Here is a 19,806-nt window from a genome sequence, read left to right on the forward strand (position 1 = left end):
TCTCTCAGTCGTTCCTGATTTAGATGAGATGTAAAATGTAGGGAAAGATACTATTAGCCTAAACCAATCCCTGAATCACTCAGCTTCAGATGATAGAACTGTTTGAAGCAGCTCAGAAGTCTCATCTTTGGCATTTACCTGCGGATCAAGATCTTTCTCTATCAAACCATAAGAATTTGCATTCAATAAAGCAACTGAGTTCCTCATTGTACATATCAAATCCAGAAATCTGTGTCTAGCGGATAAAACTGAGTGGGAAGAAGGTGTTACAGTCCTATCGCTCTTCCAGACAAAATGAGAGGCCAAAAAGTGCCATCACAAGCCAAGCTCCAGGAAGTCTCCAAGACTGAAAGAAAGGCTTCAATATACCTGCACATCTCCTCAGTCACACCCTTTTTCTCTACAAGAATGCTCTCATGTGGCAGGAAGGCAGCTCCCAAGTCATTCAGTCTTAATTGCCCCTTTGTTTCGGGAGGGAACACATTTTGCAAAATTATGAAGCAGTTAAGATAAATATTTAACAACCCACTTCAAGGGTTAGTTTGGTCCTCAAGCTCACCACACTCATGCTGTGCTCTTTAGACTGCTGCATTTTCAGATCTAAAAGGACAGAGGAAAAAGACCTTACTGTCATCTCCCCAACCTACTTTTTCTTCAGTCAGTGCTATAAAAAAAATCTACCACACCCACACAAATCCAACATCTGTCATAGGCAAAAGAAACAAGGAATGCCAAAAAGCCTGAGCAAATTTTATTGTTTCTTCATTTGCAGAAGGCAGCCAAGTCTCCTCTACTGACCAAAGTGCTGTGTTATTTAAATGGAGATTACAATATAAAAGCACTGGTTTGCTACATAGTTTTCTTTCTGAAATATTAAGTATAAAATTAAAACAACTTGTATTAAAGTCTATGCTTATTTTAGGCAATTACAAACTTTAATTTGAGCCAATGAGTCCTCAACTAAACGGACATTGCTTTTTGAATTATATACACACTGGGAGAGGAAATATCTTACTTGCAGTTCACAGTGCCATACTGAGCATAATTATCCATAAAATATATTGAATGGAGTATAAAAGCTTGTGCCTTAATAACTTTTACTTTTGTTCTATGCAGTATCTGCAGAGAGACCAATGTCTTAAACTTTATTACTCTATTCAGAATTGAAAAACTGATTAAAAACTGAAAAGGCAGGAGAGTTTATTTTCCTTTTTCAGTCTCTAAACAACTCTGAAGCTGGAAAGGAGGAGATCAATTTATTTAAAAAGCTTGGAAAAATGAAGCCAAGTTTTTCAGTGTCTGGAGATAGACACACAACTGTAGACGTTAGGAAAAAAGTGTATTGTCTATGAGATTAATTTAGAGTCCACATAGCTGAAACCTAAAGGATTCTGAAATGAATTAGGTACCCTCTTGGTTTCTACATCTGTGGAATTTCTGAAAGCATTTTTTTTCCCTAAATATCTAGCCCACAATGACTTAAAAGAAAATGTCAAAACTACTGAATTTGATTATGTTTCACATTTAATATATTTATTGGAAATTGAAATACTATTTTATCAACATTTTCATTCAAGCTTAAGGCAAGGCATATATAGCAATATCACCCTTCAAATACAGGATAAAGTGAATTATAGTTGTATAAAGCTAAAGATTTCTTCTGGCTGACAAGAATAAGCACCAAATTACACAGAAAGGGTGTATATTTAGCTGCAAATTAACTTTGAAGGATTATACCAACCGGTGAGGAAAAAATTCTTTGTGAAAATACAAATAGCAACAGAAGACTAGAGAACTGAAATCAATGTTTCCACCTTTCCAGTCTAAATTACTAAATCTGAAGCAGGCGACTAAAATCAGGCCACACTCATTTAAAAACCACCTAAGACCAGTAAGATGAGATCTAAATTATACCTGTCCTTGGTAAACCAGAAAATAGCATGAAAACCACGCTACAGGAAGTCACGTGTGCATGTGACGGAGCGAGTGCAACATGCACACTGTGCACGTCCTTACCGAGCTGAATGAGTGACACAGAACACAGTTCAAGAGGAGTGATCTTAAGTAGTGAAAAATCTGTACTTTGTCATGTCTTAAAGAACACAAACAGGAACTTGGAAAATGTGGTGCTTCTGCTAAGTAACAGGCAAATTAATTCTGCATTAGCTTCTGAACAATCTCCAAGCACAAACCTCTGCAGGCACACTGCAATACTCCAGTCTAGAAATACAAGGCTTGCATATATGTGGTGAGATCTCTCTTAGGAAAGCACACTGAGCTTCTGCACCCAAAACCAATCTGTGGGACATATAGCTGAGAAAGACTCCACCTGGTATTTCCTCACACCTAACACCATCATATGTAAGTGATATTCAGTCTGTTAATTGATATCTAGGCTGTATCCTCATCAGATACCACAACTGTCTCACATAAGGGATCCGTATACAGATAAAAAATGGCATGCCTTCCCCAATGACTCATGCAAGCATACTGAGTAAGAGCAGTGAAAAAAATCCTTGTGCAGTGTCACAAGGGAAGATAGGCAGAACAGTTATTCCAAACCATATCTGGATTTGTGAAGGAAAAACCTGCAAAAAGCAAGCTCCTACCTACTCGTCCGTAGTTCCCAAGAGCTTTGGGCAATGACACAGGTGCTGCTAGAAAAAAGAACCAGCATGCACATCTACGCAAAACAAGCATGCACCTGTGCTTATCTTCCTCATTGGAGTAAACTGATCCACAGAACCCATGGACCAAAACACTCCATATGACTTAAACAATATCAAGGAACTCTTTTAGCCATCACTAACTCCTTTAGATGCCTACAGATATTCTTCTCCTTGGGTTGTTCTCTGTAAAAGCTGCTTAGATGAGAACTGGAACTGTTCATGGAGTCCTCACATTCCTCCTCTGCTTCTTTAGAATACTCTCTCTCCTCTCCAATGGAAACCACTTCACAGCTGCCAGTTATCTTTACAGGAGGCACAAGGGTAGTATTGTAGAATCACAAACTGACCATCTCATTACCTTCCCTCTGTAAAACATTTTACCTCACTATCAGCACTCTGACTCACTGCCTGATATTTCTGTGTGCCTGGTCTACAGCCAGGTGCACTATTACTACAATACAGCCAGACCAAATCCCTATCTTCCTATGTAATTCATGTAAGATTGCAAACAATCCCAACCTGAGGCTATGATGGAGGAAAAAAGAAAAAATCTAATGCTCCCTTTTAAATAGAGTAGGCAACACTCAGAGGGAGATGATGGAGCCCAGCTTTTGAATTAAGGATGTCACATTGCTACCCATTTTAGTTACATGGTGGTTCAGGTATATTAATTGCTTGTAGATACCTAAACTTAGGATTAACTTAAGGGAGCCTTACCTTGATAGATGCCAAGAATAGAACACTTTAAAGTAGAGTAACCATTGACCCCTAATGAGACTCAAATTTGTAATTATATATTATATAGATATGTATTAATTTTATTATTATATATTATAGTGAACACATACTAGGGGGTTTCTGTGTTATCTTCACAATACTGTGCCAGTGTTACTCTTCTTCCTCTCCAGCATACACAGATGTCACTATATAATAGCTGCAACGCAGAGGTCATTATAGTATCAACATACCTGGATGACCAACTCCTGCTCTTCAAAAACATAGCATAGCAATTATAATAAAGGTGTTTTAATCTAGGAAACACCCACCCTGTTTCATACACAAAATGGCATCCTGGCCCCACTTCTCTGCATAAATACTTACGGTGCTGATTCACCCCAGTTAAAGCAAAAAGGCTGCAAAAATAAGGCAATGAACAAAGACAAAGCTGAAAATTTAAAGTGAACAAGAGAACAAAACAAAACCCCGGTTATAATTATAAGGGGATAGCAAAGAGGGAGGCTGCAACTTCAGTGCGGAATAGCTATCCACAGATGTAAGTAGGATGTCCACACAGGGACAGGCTTCAGTTTAACTTAGAAATTGTTTGACTCAACTAAAGAGTTAGTTTGACTCAACTAATAAAGACTAGCTTAGGCTGAAAAAGACCATCTATACAAAGGGTTTGTAACAGTTTGACTCTAAAAGTCTTAAGAATGTAAGTCAGTAATGTATAGTATCATCAGTTATACACTTTAGGCAAGTATAAAGGATGCAGGAACTATCAGTTCTTCTATGATACGATTGCAAAATGGGACAATTAATTCAAGTATGCATCTTAGAGAAATCTCTCAACACTCATTAACTCACCAAAATTCACTAATTCACTTACACAGTAACACATAAATAGCTTCAACACACAGTCTATAACCCTGGAACTACTTTGAGGATGATTAAGAGGGCAAAAGTGATTCACATCAGCTTTTTAACATGCCTGCATACAGGCATACAGAGATGTAGTAGTACAAGAAAAAGCTGGACATTAACTTACAGAATCAGGAAAGTTGATTACATAGCAAAGGATTATCTCAAGATCATCTCAAAGCAAATTACTGGTAACTTAACTCTTACTACCAGTTTGTGATCTTACGTAAAGATTCAGAAAGCCAAGTAGATTTGGTTCAATTAATTTATCATTTATAACTACAAAGGAAAAAAACCAAACAACATCCCCTAAAAGAATGGCATATAGAGGGGTGGCAGCACTGTAAAAAAAACACTTGACCTAATTCTTCCTGTTGCCAGTACTTACAGCCCATTCAGAGCTTAGTCAATACCCTTTGCTCTTGTTCAAGCGTTATGTGTATTCTTCCATATTGTTCTTTGACGCACATTTGCACGCACTTCACAGACTTTCATCATCATCATAGACTTTCTTACTGTTCCCCTTTACCCATTCATTTTGCATATACAAAATTAGCAAAATTTGTCTTTTTGGGTAGTACAGGGTATTGATACTTAACATATTCACTGGTGTTCATCTCAAAAAAACATTCAAAGGCTCAGGAAAACCCCAGTCTTTCACTTATTCAAACTCTGATGCAAAATACATGTTAACTAGGCAGAACTTTGATTTTTTTGATTTTAACATATTTCTGCACTGTATTTTAACATTAAATCAGTATATGTACAAAGCGCTTTCAGGAAGTATGGCTTACAGCACTTCAGATCTGCCGTATATAAAAATATACCAGCTTGCTTTATAAGCGCTCTTAACTTAAAGTCTTAACTTTTTATGGAGTTTTCTTACATTTCTTGAATAAAAAAATTTTTTATGACCAGATGAACAGAATTTGAGACTTCTCAACTGCAGATTACATAATCTCTCAAATTTACACTAGGCTGGCTGTTAGCTGCCAAGAGAAGATCCACAGGTCTTTTTCAATTGTCGATACTAGGTTTGGAAACCTTAACTCAATTTTGAGATTTACAGGTCACTGATTTTTTGCTTATTTGACATGGTTTCAGCTGTTACAAAAAGCTTCATCTTTTCATCTAACACCTCATTCACTTTTTCTTCCTCTACTAGGAGTTGATTCACAGTCCAAACCAAGTATTTATGTCAATAGTTCTCTGCCCAACTGCCTCTGTTGCTGCTCTATGAACTGTTCAGCTATCATCATCTCACAGCTGCTCCTTCCCCAGCCCCACGCTCACCTCCTATCATCACTTCCAAGTCCACAGCTCCCACCTGCAGATGCTTTCCAGCAACAGTCCCTTCCTCTGAAAACACAATCTCTATTGCACCTCTCAGTTTGAATCATGCTATATGGTATTACTCTACTCTAACTATTCTTATTTTCATCTATGAGGCTGCCTTTTCTCTACCTGCAAAACAGTTAATCAAATGTCAGTGAAGCTTTTCCCACTTTTTCAAGTCTTTCAGCTCATATTTAATTCAATTCTGGCTATTTGTAGCTAAGTCTAATCATCTGCTGGTAAGCATCTGCTTCTATAAACGGCTTATTTTCTCTAGTCTTGTGGGGGGTTTTTTTGTTTGTTTGTTTGTTTTTAAAGAAATTCATGTTTCCCAGAGTCTCATTATTTTGGTCAATTTATTTGCTTTTGCAAGAAACCACCTACTAGTTTACTTCTCCCTCTCTTTCACCCTCCTCCCCCAAGTTTCTCCAAGAGAAAAGCAAACTCATTTTTAGTAATCTGGTCTCTTCCAAATTATCAGTATTATTTTAATTACTACTTATTTGCAGCATGGGAACGGGCTTTGCCTTCATAAAAGAAAACATAGGATCATTGTTCAAATACAAGTTCACTGAAGAATGTTTCACTCCAGAGGAATAAGTCTCTCCTTGTTTTAGTAATTTATCTTTCTCCACAGACAATCCCCTTGTCATATCTTCTGACAATTGTTGTCTTTGCTTCCAAAGCATCTGTGTAGCATATTGGTACTTTATGATCCTTTGCTATGCAATTCTCAGGAGTGACAAAGTGACAATGTCTGGTTTTCAGTCACTTAAGAGTTTCTATCCAATTCCTCCCCCACCCACTTCTTCAGGCTCCCTGAACAATGGGCAGTGGAAAAAGCTCAAATATAGCCAACAGTCCTTCTAGGGGGTCAAGCACATAAGGAATTTCATGTCCTAGATTACCTAGTCTCCATCCTTCCTCTCAGCTAGCAAGCCCAAACTCACTTCCTATTATCATACTATTAAATTCATTCTAAGTATTCACCTCCTCCACACTACAGGGCTGCACCTACTTTTACCTTCTTGGCTACTTCAGTGTTAGAATTTCTACTTCTTCATAGCCATTAATGAGGTCACAGAGCTAAAAACGTAGAAGCCTGGGAATGCGCAGAAGTTACTATATGTAACAAGCAAGGAATCTTACCATAGGCTTCTATGCAGATGTAGGTATGTGCAGATTTAATACAGGAAACAGCAAACAGCATACAGTATGTCACAGAGGCAAAACATGGAGTGAAGAAATAAAAAAGCAGTTATTTTCTTAGTCTATGTAAGTAGGTTTAGCTTGTCTAACAATGACTACTTACCTGTGATGAATGAGAAAGCATCCATGACACAGATAAACAAAAGCTTTAAAGTGACTGAGCCTCTGTTGGATTGGCATGTTCAGTTGGGACTCTTTTGACCAATACTCTGGTTTTGCCTATGGAATGTTTTCATTTTAACATGACTGTATGTACCTGATGATAATCAATCTAACTCCAGAGTCACTGTCCTCTTTGAGGCATGTGCAAGTCGTCATTTCACAGTTGATATACCCTTAATGCTAGGGATAAATGTGTTCTAATGTGACTTATGTTCTCTGTGCTGTAGGGCTCAGAAATAATATACAGAGTCCAGAACTAGGTACAATTTCCGAATCTGCTTCTCTTCCTTCCTCTCACTGATCTCACACTCTCACTCACAAAAATAAGCCCATTCCTTTAATTGCATGACAAAAAAACAACAGTGTGTAAAGGAATTTCAAAATTTGGCAGGTAAATGAACTCTCCCTCTATGGATGAGAATTTATTCCTTTATTTTCTCAAGCTTCTGACTGACATTTCTCATCACAGCTGAGGCAGCTTTTATTTTCTTGGATCCGAACTACTCTGGGAATTCTAGAAAAATGCGTTAGGTGAGAGGAAGTCAGCCTTTGATTTCTGTCACTGAACAGGCAGAATATGCTTTCATCTCTGCTGAAGCTGTTTTACTCCATAATACTAGGTATAGCCTTCTGAAAACTCCAATTACTTTTCCCTTTCCAAGAATTTCCTCCGTTTGCACTAACCGACAGCTAGTGAAACTAGATTCTGAAACAGCAGAATAGGCTGAAGCAGTCACAGTTATTTGCTACTATCTAAAAATGTGGTAAGAAGTACAGGTACCGGGAAATTTTTTTTTTTTTTTTTTTTTAAATATCTGTTCTGGAAGATGCCTGTTCAAAAGATGTGTCTGTTATGTAAACAGGTCTTTGATGGAAACCACTCTTTACTTAGCCTCCCCGGGTGCAACTAAGTTCAAAGATTCCTATTAAGCTGTGCAATAAACACATGTATATTAGTATCAGTTGAGACATTTGTCTGAAAATACTTGTTCCCAGCTATTATCCTGTAAACCATTTCATCTCGAGCACGATTTCAAAACAAACCATATCTTCAAATGTTACAGCTCCTGAAAAACTAAGGGTCCCTGATGATATAAATCATTCTAGGCAGCTTGTAGTGACAAAGCACCACCATGGTCTGATGGTTCTCAAATACATATGCCAATATGGATTAAGGTTTGTGGGGTTTTTCCTCAGCAAATAAGTATTCACATGAAAACAAACCTATATCAAACCAACAGCAATAAAAGTACAGTGGAATTGCTGTTGCAGGCAGATAGGGGGAGAGTCATAAAATAAAAGTAGAAACTGGGATCACAAAGACCACATAGAAAGCTGAGGAAAAACATTCTCCATCCTTGCTAAACCACGTTAGAACAGTGATTGTCTTTCGAGTCTTTATTGCCTTATCTCCAAAGCTTTCATTTCATATCACCTAGAATTTTCTAAACCAATGCAAAAAGACAAATTACACACCTACCATCACCATTTCGATAGCCCAGAAGCACTGCAGGATAATTAACAGTTCTTCAGTTCTGGCAAAAGAAGTAGAACACACTTTATAGGACAGGGACAGCTAGGTGAAGCAATCTGCTGCTGAAGCCATAAATCTCTCTGAACATGACAATAACTGAGAATACTACTTGAGCCTCACAGATGCATCCACACGTACCACAGAGAAAAATAGGCCTTAAAGAGCTAATATGGAAAGAAAAACTAAAATAAAGAGGTAAAAATGCACAGACTGAAAATCCTATAACCCACTCAGAAGATCATGTCATCCAGACTAAAGTTTCACAGTTTTGAGTCTACTCTGTGGTCAGCCAGTTCCCTTGGTTTTAGCTTTTCTGATCACTTTATATTTCTGAAGTCTCCTTTTCTAGCCCATAGAAACTGCCATTTCTAGTCCAGATCAGTACGTTCACTTTCCTTTGCACCATTTCCTCTGAAATTCCGGATCTGCCTCACTATAGAAGACAGTAGATTACTGAGTGAAACAGGGGATACTAATCAGCCAGGAAAGGGAAACAAATAAGAATTAAGCAAGCTAACAACCAAAAGATGGTCCAGCATCTGTACCAGTAGCTCAGATACCCATTTTATTTTTGCTAAGCCTAACTCTGAAGGAGTGTATCGAAATAGTGGCAAATACAGGAGGAAGAGGAGGAGGATCTTCCTGCGGGACTGAAGAACAGGAAACTGCCTATTTCCCCACAGACTGAACACAGTTTTGCAAATACTCGTGAGTGAGACTGTTGGTCACCGATGGATCCATTTAGATACTCACCCAGCAGTGAAATAATACACAAAACTCATGAAAGTTCATGGCAGAAAGAGTAGTATTTTTGAAGTAAAACATCCAACAAAAAAAGCTCACAAACCGGCTCTTGCTAAGCGTGTTACATCTTCACTTTCCCTCAGTTATCGTAGTAAGTACAGACCACAGAGTATCAATATCCATTTAGCATTTGTTTTGTTAACAAGGCTTGACAACCCCTGATTACCGGCCATAACTAGGAAAACGCAGCTTTCCAGAGATCCCATATGAAAGGCTAGTATAACAGCCAAGGAAGAACCCAGCTACAGTGGTGCTATGCTCAACTATTTCAAACAAAACCATAAACATTTACTGCAGCAGTACCATGCACAAGCCAGCTAAGTCAACCTGATCATTTAATTTGAGGGTAATTTATATAACAGATCAGTTGATTTTACAAGGTTTGGTTTGAGAAAGGGGGAGTAAGACAGTTGTTTTGTTTCTCTGCTTAAATGAGAGAAAGAATTGAAAGATATCTATAGGCCAAATACCCCTGGCTATGTTCATTTTACAGACTCTCAGTCTTTTGCTTTTCAAAAATCCGTCACAGAGCTATCAGTTGACACTTGTCGAAACTGACATCATGAGGCATCAAAATTTAAAGTAAAAAATGTCAGGCAGATATTTTTCTCCACAGTTCTTAACTTGTCTCAAGCACAATTTTAAAAGCAATTTTATTCTGCATCACATGACTTCCAAGCAAGGCTTGCCCACCAAACATGCTTCTATTTGAGTACTTATTACTTTCTGTACAGGCAAAAAACTGTACTTGTGGACCCATGGAGATCATATACAAAAATATATATATATGCATAAAGTCAAGGTGTGAAGATACAGGCCAAACAGATTAATATCTGCTCTAAAAATCTTGACCAAAGAGATACCAGATTAATGTTGATTCACATGGATTTCCCCCCACACCACTTTCATGAAAAAGATCAGAAAGCATCTTCTTTTAGCCATAAGGTGTTTTAGAATATCTGTGAGAAGTCCCAACAAGCTTGAAAGTTTATTTCCAATTTTTCAAAGCCTAAATCACAGAAACTAACTAGGCAAGTAGTAAACACCTAGATATGTGTGAGCACATGTATACACAGAAAACTCCTGTTCATCAGCAAACAAATTACTCTTGTTGGCCTTAACAGACAAGTGTGCCAGAAAGATTCCGTCTTTATTCGGGAAAACCTCTACTCATTCTAGCTCAATGCTGGATGTCTCTACAGAGACAAAAGCAATATTTTGAAAGCCTAAGACTAGAACAAACCTGGAGGAACAACAGTGAACAGCTATGGGACAGAGACCAAGGGGTTTAGTTTATGTTTTTCTAAATATATATAGATTGAATTTGGTTTCTTAAGTGTTGTTTATATTAAAACCAAATCTCTCTGACTAAAGAAACTTGATTGTAACCATCCCTAAAAGTTAGCATCTAAGAAACATCTATACACCCCAGAAATGAAGACCATAAAAAGCAGCAATTATGCAATATCAACTAGTCACTCTTAGCTTGCAAATCGATCCGGGAGCAGCTTTGTTTGAATACTCCATAAGCTTTACAGAAAAGCTTTTAGCATACTTAAATTCTGCTGGGGCCACCTCCATTTGTAAGACAGGAAATGTCCCCAGTCACATCTGATGGATGACAGATACCTTATCTCTGCTTGGCACCTAGTGTTACAGCCTGGAACCAACAGCATTCAGACTGCATCCTCTTATACAAATACAGATCTCCAGTTAAGTCAACACTTCGCAGCGATATCACAAAACAGTGTCTTGATAGCTGCTAGTTAATCATTGTACAATGCAAAGTACGTTTCTGCTACAAACTGTTTTTTGAGATTTTATAAAGAAAATGTGAATAAGCTTACTAAAATATACTGAATGTGAACAATAACAGTGGAAGCAGAGACAAAAATAGAAACTATTACCTGGAGATAAGCAGTGGATGGCTAGAAAGTAGAAACACTTTGGAAGGAACAGTAATTTTCCCCCACCCTTCATTGCTTCCCAAGGAATTCTACTCTTCACCCATCCTAAAAGTTCCTAAACCGAATCCATCCAATCTAGGGATAGAAACAGTGACCAATGATTTTGTAAGAATGCCAAGACTTCAACTGCAACCTTGTAGCACGTTGAGAGGACAGGACAGCAAACTGTGTACGCAAAACAGAACTACTGCTTTATCTTCAGAATTACAGTGAAATTGTAATTATAACAACTAACTGCAAAGAAAATTACTCTTTCCTGGGATCTGCTATCCAGTCTTCTGAACTAGAAAGTAAAAGTTTTAACCTAGCAACAGGAAGATTCACAGACAGAAAGGGTATCAGAAATCCAGCTTTCCACACAGTCTGGAAAAAAACCCACCAAAATATTACCTTCTGGCATTCTTTGAAAAAGATGAAGTCAGCTTTTCTCACAGGAGATACAAATATATGATTTACTAGAATGCAGACACCAAAGAGCAGAGAATAATGCATTTAAAATCTTTAGTGAATTGAAGCATAAGGTCTTTGCCTGTTCAAAAAAAAAAAAAAAAAACCAACAAAACCAAAAAACACCTGACACCCAAAAAGCTACAAATTTGTCTTTAATTCTCATTGTACTGTAGTAAGTATTCTGTGCTACTGTGTATTCTACCAACTGCACCCTGAGGAGCACTTATTGCAGTTCTTGGCTCTTTTGTCAAGTTGCCAGAGATCAAATGGCTGATCTGAGGAGGAAAACCAACACATCCTAATGCAAACCTACAGCTTTCTTTAAAATTCTTAAAACATTTTGCTGTGTAGAAGTACTGTGCAGTTTCACTGCATTAGTCACAAGTTGTGTCTCATTAGAAATTGGTGACAAGTTATGCCCAAATATGAGACTTGGAATTGAAAAAAGGAAAACCTCAAACATTACTGTCTCTACTGGGTGTCAAAATATTTTAAAAAACAAGCAGAACAAACAGCAAAGTTTCTGATCAAGATTGAAACACTTATGGAAATTAATAAACAAACTATAAATTATCATGTCGGTTTACCGTGCACAAAGTTACTGTTCACACAGGTTCTGCACAGACAGTCTTAGTTTACACTGACAGTAAAGTGATCTACTTCACATTAGGTGAGACCAAATGAGGCATCTGTACTTTATGGGCAATAAATGAACACCTGTGGCCTCTCACATGTAGATGGCTAATAGCTACTCTTGAACAACCAGGTTAATGCTACACTTCTCACCTGATCTTCTTCTTCATCCTCTTCATCTTCTGCCAAACGCTGCCTGCCCACTTCATACAGTCTGCAAACTGTATCCATGTTCATGGCATCCATGCTCCCTTGATTCTGAAGAGGAGATGCCCACACAGCAGTTAGCCCCAGGAGTTAAGCTCAGCGTTCATATTCAATGCTATATCTGATCTCAATCACAGAAACATTACCAAAATCCTTCCTTCCCATTTACTAGCAGCAGTACAATTAGCACTAAAAACGAGTCTCTTTGGTTTCAAGGACCAGCCCAGGAGTGATGTAAATATCTACTTTCTGCTTCTGTCATCCACAAGTTACACTCTTACTAGTAGACTTAACAAAACCTTTACTGGATCCTTAACATGCTTTGGGTTAGTTCTCACCTAACGGCACACCACTTCCTTTCAAATTTGCCTCCCTATCATATCATTGAACCATATGCCTTGAGAGAATGCTAAAAGCTGTCATATAGCATGAGTTCTAGAAGACAGCAGTCTGACACCCCAGCAACCACTGCTGCCACATGCCCTGAAGTAACATTTCCAATGACTCCTATAAAATAAAATTTTCATATCCTGGCCTCACAACCTTGACAACTCCAACTTCAGTAGTTAAACATGAAGCTTGCCCTACTACAATTCTTGACTTGCTTTTTTTGGTCTGTAAAGATCGGTGGTTCACAGAGTATTAAGTTGACAGGATTTTAAATTAGTCACTACACATACATAGTCAGGTTCAAGAAATTGGGTACTGACAACATATTATTGGGCAAACAACTGGACCTACTAGTTTAATTTTACTTCACGCCTAACAAACAGAAGTTTCGCTCAGTAATTTTTGCTTCAAATCCTTAGCTTCTGCGATTTTGCTAGGAAGACAAGTGAAAAAGGAACAATAAGAGCGATTCACAGAAAAGCTCCATGAGAAGACCCAGGAAGATTGCATTTCCCAGTTATTTGATACAGTGCAAATTTTAATAGGAAATTATTGCTATAAATAGGAAAAAAATGCATTTCTCTCTATACATATGAGAAGGAAAGCCTCTGCACATTTTAAAGTGGGAAGTGTTTGAAGAAGAGAGGCAAATGTGTTTGGAAGCTTAAGGAATCAGAGGCAGCAAAACAAGACTGCTGTGGGTGGACAACAAAAAGCTAACAGCATCTTTACCATCATCAAAACACCACCACTGCTTAGGACATGACTTTAACATTAGGAACTCCAGAATTATCACTTCTGAAGGTTTTAAAAAGAAACAAAAAACATTGCACTCAAACCACAGCTACAGAGACCAGAGTTTATTCTTAGCTCCTTTACCTCAATGACAGCCAGATAGCAGTCCTTGCTGTCTGTGCACAAGTCAAAGATATTCCGCTTTACATCTATGGTAGCTGGAAAACATCACAAAACAAACTCAGTGGTTAACTGCATATTACTTAATGCTCGCTGAAAGAAAAGATCTAACAATATATGCCTAAAAGCAGTAATAAAATGTTGAGACAAGGAACAACAGCTGAAATAAGTGAAACGAACATTTGTAACTAATTCAACCTGTAAAACAAAATAGAAGTGTTGGAGACTGTCATAAAAAATAGCCAGGTAAGTTCTTAACCAGCTCTGCACAGTGCCTCCTCCCTTGACAATACATTTATTGGCTTCTTTAAGCACAGTAAACAACAGATAATCTTCCAGTATAGGTGGCAACCAAGGGACTGAGTTGCGAGCCACGTCTCCTTTCAACAGCAAAAGCGACATTTGTTTATGTCCATAGCAGCAATCAGCTTAGCTCCAGGAGCTTTGCAAGCGGGAGGCCAAACTGAAGCATTTTGAGCTATCAGCATGGGGAAATGCTGTTGGGAAAACAAAATTAAATTTAAAAAAAAAAAAAAAAGAAAAAAAGAAAAAAAAAAAAAAAAGAAAAAAGCCCCTTCCTGAAATGAGACCAATGACATCTTGGCCAAATGACCTACTATCTCAGATTATGCCCTACTTGGAAAGAGGAAAAGAAAATAAAGCCAGAACTGCTAAATGGTAGCAAGTAAGACAATCACACACTGAATGGGATATGATACTTGAACCTATTTCAGTGTTAAACCCAACTCTCGAGCTTCAATCAGAACAGGTCATAGCAGAATTTGTTTTGTCACACATGCAAAGGAGAGGAGGAAGTGAATGTTACTAAGCAGAACTTTCAATAAACCTTCAAACCTCCAGACCAAGCTATTTGCTCCCCTCTTACTCTTACCTATAGGTTTATAATCAGTTGCATTAAATGTCCTGAAAGAAGAGCCAAAGGGACTTCTCATTCTCTCCTCCAGAAGGTCATCTTCATCATCTGCCTGCAACATAGCTGATACAAGGAAAGATTATTCCACACATCCACCTTCCATTCGTCACTATCATTAATCAACTTAAGATCAAATCAGACTCTGATATGAATTTTCTTTTTATTTAATAGCTTGGCAAGACCCATTTAATATCTACTCTTCCAGAGCTGCCTTTATTAATACTGCAGATCACTGAAACTTAATACAGAGGACAAAATTATTTTCTCAAGCATCATCAGATCTGCCATTATACACATTTTCTTTTTCAATAGGTTGATTTTTAATCTCACAAATGAGTTGCGATATTGCTGATGTTAGAGAAAACTGTCTTTGTCAGCAATACACGTAGCATAAACATCCTGAAAAAATTCCAGTTCACACATGCCAGTAAGGCCTGGAGTTAGACAAACTCTCTGAAGCTTCCAATTTCACTGAACAAGCATCTACTTATCTCAAACCAGAGGTGACCAAGGACAGTAATATAAGACTGAGAAGTCCTACCTCCATACATAACTGTGCCAGTATAGTTGAAGACCACACGACACTGATCCAGTGCAGGTACTGTGTGTAACAAATGGAAAGTTCGGAGGTCCCACTGAAAAAATACAGGCTAAGGAGCAACAAACAATTGAAAGTTTCTATTTCCTTTTCAACACAGTGGCAAACAACTGATTAACTGCGTTCAAGAAACCTCATTGCCACCCTCTTGCAAATATGACAGAACCGGAGTCAGATTCTAGCACTACAATCCCTTCCACGTGTTCAAAATGAAAAACCTCTTACTCAAAATGTTATTCCCAGCCATGAGAGGTTACTGCAGTAGCTTCAAGGTTGATCTTGGTAAGGGATGGGAAGAGAGCAGAGGAACCACAGAGTATATTAGAAAAGAAGATCTCTCTTGCTCTCTCTCTGTGTTATTTCCTCTAGGCCATATCAGAGGCAGAATCTAGATTTAAATTAGCTAGCTGTCTGACAGTCCCTACTTACTTGATTCACAGACAAAACCTGTTGTTACCATACATAACCTGTAACACAGCAGACCATTAATACAACTTCTGCAAACACCTACTTGTTTATTAATACAAATTCTTTAGGTCCCAGCACATCAGTTACCACAGTGGCCAAAGGATACAATTTCTGTGTTGACTATGACCTCTAGCCCATTGGGATGGAAAACACCACTGATGGTCATGTTGAATTTGTCAAACTTGTGGATGGCTTGTGCCGATCTGACATCCCAGAGGACACCATCATTTAGGACAAGGTCATCAGTGGGGTTAAAGGTGGCACAATTCTTCTTGTAGTTGTTGGCAAGATCTGGGTTAAACAGAGTCAATAGCTTGTTGCCAGTCTGAATATCATAGATCTTTTAGATTAAAAAGAAAAAGAAAGATTAGTCACAATTTGTAATATCTGTGCCTAAGATCACCCCATTTTCCCCCTTCTAGACTGTTTCCAGAATCACCCCATTTCCCATTTTGCTTTTCCATTTCAAGTGAGAGCATTCCAAAGATAACCCTTCCTACCAGTCCTTTAATAGTTTTTCACAGCTGGAACCAAGTCTCACAACATGTTTTGGCCAGCACTTAGCTTACTGCAGGTTCACTGATATATTTCAATACGATCAGGATTAGTTCCAAAGAAACTAACCCCATTATGAGAAGTGGGCTGTGAAGCTGCAGTCACAAGGTGCCACTTAGCCAGAAACTGTTTCAGTAATGGAACTGCTTTCAGAGCAGATGGTATTTACAAACATAAAAACTCCAAAGCACACAGTGAGGGGAAAAAAACCAGAAACTATAGAAAAGGAGTTAAAATTCCGGGCATTTACATGGAAAGGCAACTTTGAGCTTTGCCCCAACAAACTGTTGGAAGATAGAAAAGATAAGAAGGGCTTTAACTACTACAAAGGGTTTATGACCATCTTCTCGGATAAACTTGATCTGTAACGTCCCTCAGAATCTAGCTCTCGTTCAAACTTAGAGGAAAAAATTCTCTAGAATTGGAAAACAAATCTGTTTACCAGATAAACACGATACACAAACTCATCTGACTTCCAGATAAATCCAAGTTAAAAACTGGGCAGGAATGGATAGTTTGCTTAAACAAATCAGAGCAATAAGTAAAACCATAAATAATTTGAATAAGTTATGTTTCATGACAATTTTTTATGCAAATACTCTTTCAAAAGAGACAGTGCCTATAATGAATGCAAATTAGCACTGACAAGACGCAGAAGCACTCTGAAGCCTGCTTCTGTCAAATTTGCAGATATTCATACACAACACAACAACAGCATTCTCTGAAAATATATTGGTAAAATTAAATTACCCAAAAGCAAGCTGCAAATTTGGGGGGGGCAAAAGGAAGACACTTCTAAGAAGGACACTTTTAATAGGCCTTTTCCCACAGCTGTTGACTGAGCTACTGTTTACAGTGGAGTCTTTATTATTGTTACTACTATTACTGAAAAATAAGGCAAAGGAGGCAACTTCAGGGAGGGGGGGAAGAAGAAGGAGGGGGGGGAAGAGTCCTGCACGATCTCTCTCAAACGAACAAAACAAAGCAGATTCTACAACTGCCCAGAAAACTAACCACAGAGGCAACACATTGCACACTGCTTGTGCTACAGTTGCTTTGGAATGGTCAAGTTTATACCCTTAGACACAGGGAGAAGTTATTTGACGCTTCCAAAGCTTTCCTCTAAGCCTCTTAGCTCATCAGTTACTCAGAGCATCATAGCACCCAGATCTGTTAATAAATGTCCTGTAAAGAATTTTATTCTTGTCACAGCTTCACAACCATGACCTTTATTGGTACTTACATGGGCAATGTCTCCTTTTGTGCCAATGACCCTATCCTGAGAGTGCTTGCTGAACTCCACATAGTGGTCATCAGGGAAGGAATGCCTGTAGATAGAGTCAGTAAAGAACTCAAGGAACTGCAGATTCAAACCGCCTGTGTGAACCAAACACTACCCCAACACCCTCCAGCAGACGTTTCAATAATGCAGAAACTAAAAATGTAGAAAAGACTTTCCTTCACCATTGACCATAGCATACTACAACGCTAAAATGCTCCACTGGCATTTGCAGGAAAATATCTATTACAGACACAGCCTTTACAGCAGACTAGTGAAAACAACACAAGCAGCAAATTCACAGACTCGTCATCAACAGGGTCTGCCATAAACATAACACTATTTAGAGGAGTGAGCAATGAATGGCATCACGAATGTTCAAATACACATGCAGGCCTGAGGCACGTTAAACTTTTTATCTGAAGAATGCCCTCTAGCTGACCTAAAACAGGTCACACCAAAACTGTTGCTTACAACTAAGGTAGACAACAGTCAAACCTTTTAAAAATGAAGAGCCTTCCATCCATTTTTTATGGGAAGGAACAACTGTAAATACTGAAATCAATTTTAAATAGCTTTATCCAGGTCTGAAATAGCTTGTATCCACGTCTGAAAATTTCACCATGCAAATCACCATGCTAGTAAAATTCTGTAACTGACTACAGAAAGATTGTCAAGACAATTTACAAACACGAGAATAAAAATACAAACATACTTCTTGCTTTCAGGGACAACAGTGATTTTACTGATCTATCTTGCATTAAATAGGACTTTAGGTAGTTACAATTTAGCAAAGCTGTTTGTACCCAATAAAACAGGGACTATACTAAACATAAGAAAGGGAGCACATTTTATTTTTTCACAAGACACATTGTGAGAGCTGTGCTGTACTGTTCTTTCATAGAATTTCTTAGGGTGTCTGCCTATATTCAATGGTGCTTCTAACTGCAACATAACCTGCAGCTGGATCAGAGTATACCTACTTCATATCAAAGACAGACTTCATTCCCCACAATGCAGACAGAGGTTGGCTCCATGTAGCAGATGTCAGCAATAAAGATCCATCCTGTATTTCCAGATAGAAGTGGGCAGGGAGGAAGGGAAAAGAATACCAGGGAAAACAGAGGTTATCACTTTACCTTACACTTACAAGATGAATTTAGGAACTATAGCAAATTTTGTGCTTACTAAACTACTCCTATGGGGATAAAGTCTAGGTATCTAACACTATGTATAATATAAAGAGCCCTTGGCAGACAAAGAAAAACATTACAGATAAAATTGGGAACGATCTATGATGTTAACAGCAGATAAAATCAGGATAATCCATGCCTGAATTGTGATGCCCTGTGAGTGGAGTTCATTCTGCTTATAAATCAGTTACATTTTATTTCTTCCTAGAATCATCCCCCAAAAGATTTCTTTCTCCAACAGAGGGAGGTGATATAAACTCTGATATCTTATCTCACATTTATCTTAAATACATAGTCAGTTTAAGCATTTTTCCACTGCCAGACATATATTCATTACATATGAAGGCACACAGCCACTGTGCATCTTCTCTATTATCTTGGGAAGAAAAAAATATAATTGTAGAACTCGCAGAGAGGGAGTATGTAACTATTACGAGTACTTTAACGACAGGCATTGCAGGCCAGTCAGTAGGTGCATTTTAGACCTGCATATCCAGACGGGCCCAAAACATACCAGGGCTTAGGCCGTGAGAACTTCTAAAACTCAGAACATGTCTTTGATTACTTACCCTGGATGGCTCAAGGTGCGTGATGGCAGAGTTATGGCAGTTGTAACTGGCCTCTTCCTGTCCACTGAATACATTATAGAGTTTCAACTGCCCCGTGCAAGTACCCAGCATTAGGAATCGTTCTCTTGCAGAAAACGCGCAACAGGTAAAGCCACTCTCATCCTCATTTGCTTCCCTGAACACAGAAATTGGACGGAACCTAGAGAATGTAGAAATACAAGGGTCACCCAAAAGAGAGAAGAAAAGCAAAACTGAAATGCTGTGTGATGATATTAAATCCAGTCCTTAAAAATC

General features: G+C 38.3%; 1 protein-coding gene across 3 annotated transcripts in view; it reads right to left on the bottom strand.

Annotated features, from left to right (window-relative positions):
* Window positions 1-19,806, bottom strand: part of DCAF1 (DDB1 and CUL4 associated factor 1) — a 48,696-nt gene that overhangs the window by 5,314 nt on the left and 23,576 nt on the right. For all 3 annotated transcript variants that reach the window (XM_050904494.1, XM_050904492.1, XM_050904495.1), the window contains exons 14-21: window positions 19,513-19,711; window positions 18,734-18,816; window positions 17,715-17,799; window positions 16,023-16,256; window positions 15,392-15,485; window positions 14,809-14,913; window positions 13,881-13,954; window positions 12,558-12,662 (exon numbers count right to left, since the gene is read on the bottom strand). In XM_050904494.1, the coding sequence (XP_050760451.1) occupies window positions 12,558-12,662; window positions 13,881-13,954; window positions 14,809-14,913; window positions 15,392-15,485; window positions 16,023-16,256; window positions 17,715-17,799; window positions 18,734-18,816; window positions 19,513-19,711 (979 nt within the window). The remainder of the gene's footprint in view (window positions 1-12,557; window positions 12,663-13,880; window positions 13,955-14,808; window positions 14,914-15,391; window positions 15,486-16,022; window positions 16,257-17,714; window positions 17,800-18,733; window positions 18,817-19,512; window positions 19,712-19,806) is intronic.

This window comes from Gymnogyps californianus, chromosome 13 (genome assembly GCF_018139145.2).
Source record: "Gymnogyps californianus isolate 813 chromosome 13, ASM1813914v2, whole genome shotgun sequence".
NCBI classification, from domain to species: Eukaryota; Metazoa; Chordata; class Aves; order Accipitriformes; family Cathartidae; genus Gymnogyps; species Gymnogyps californianus.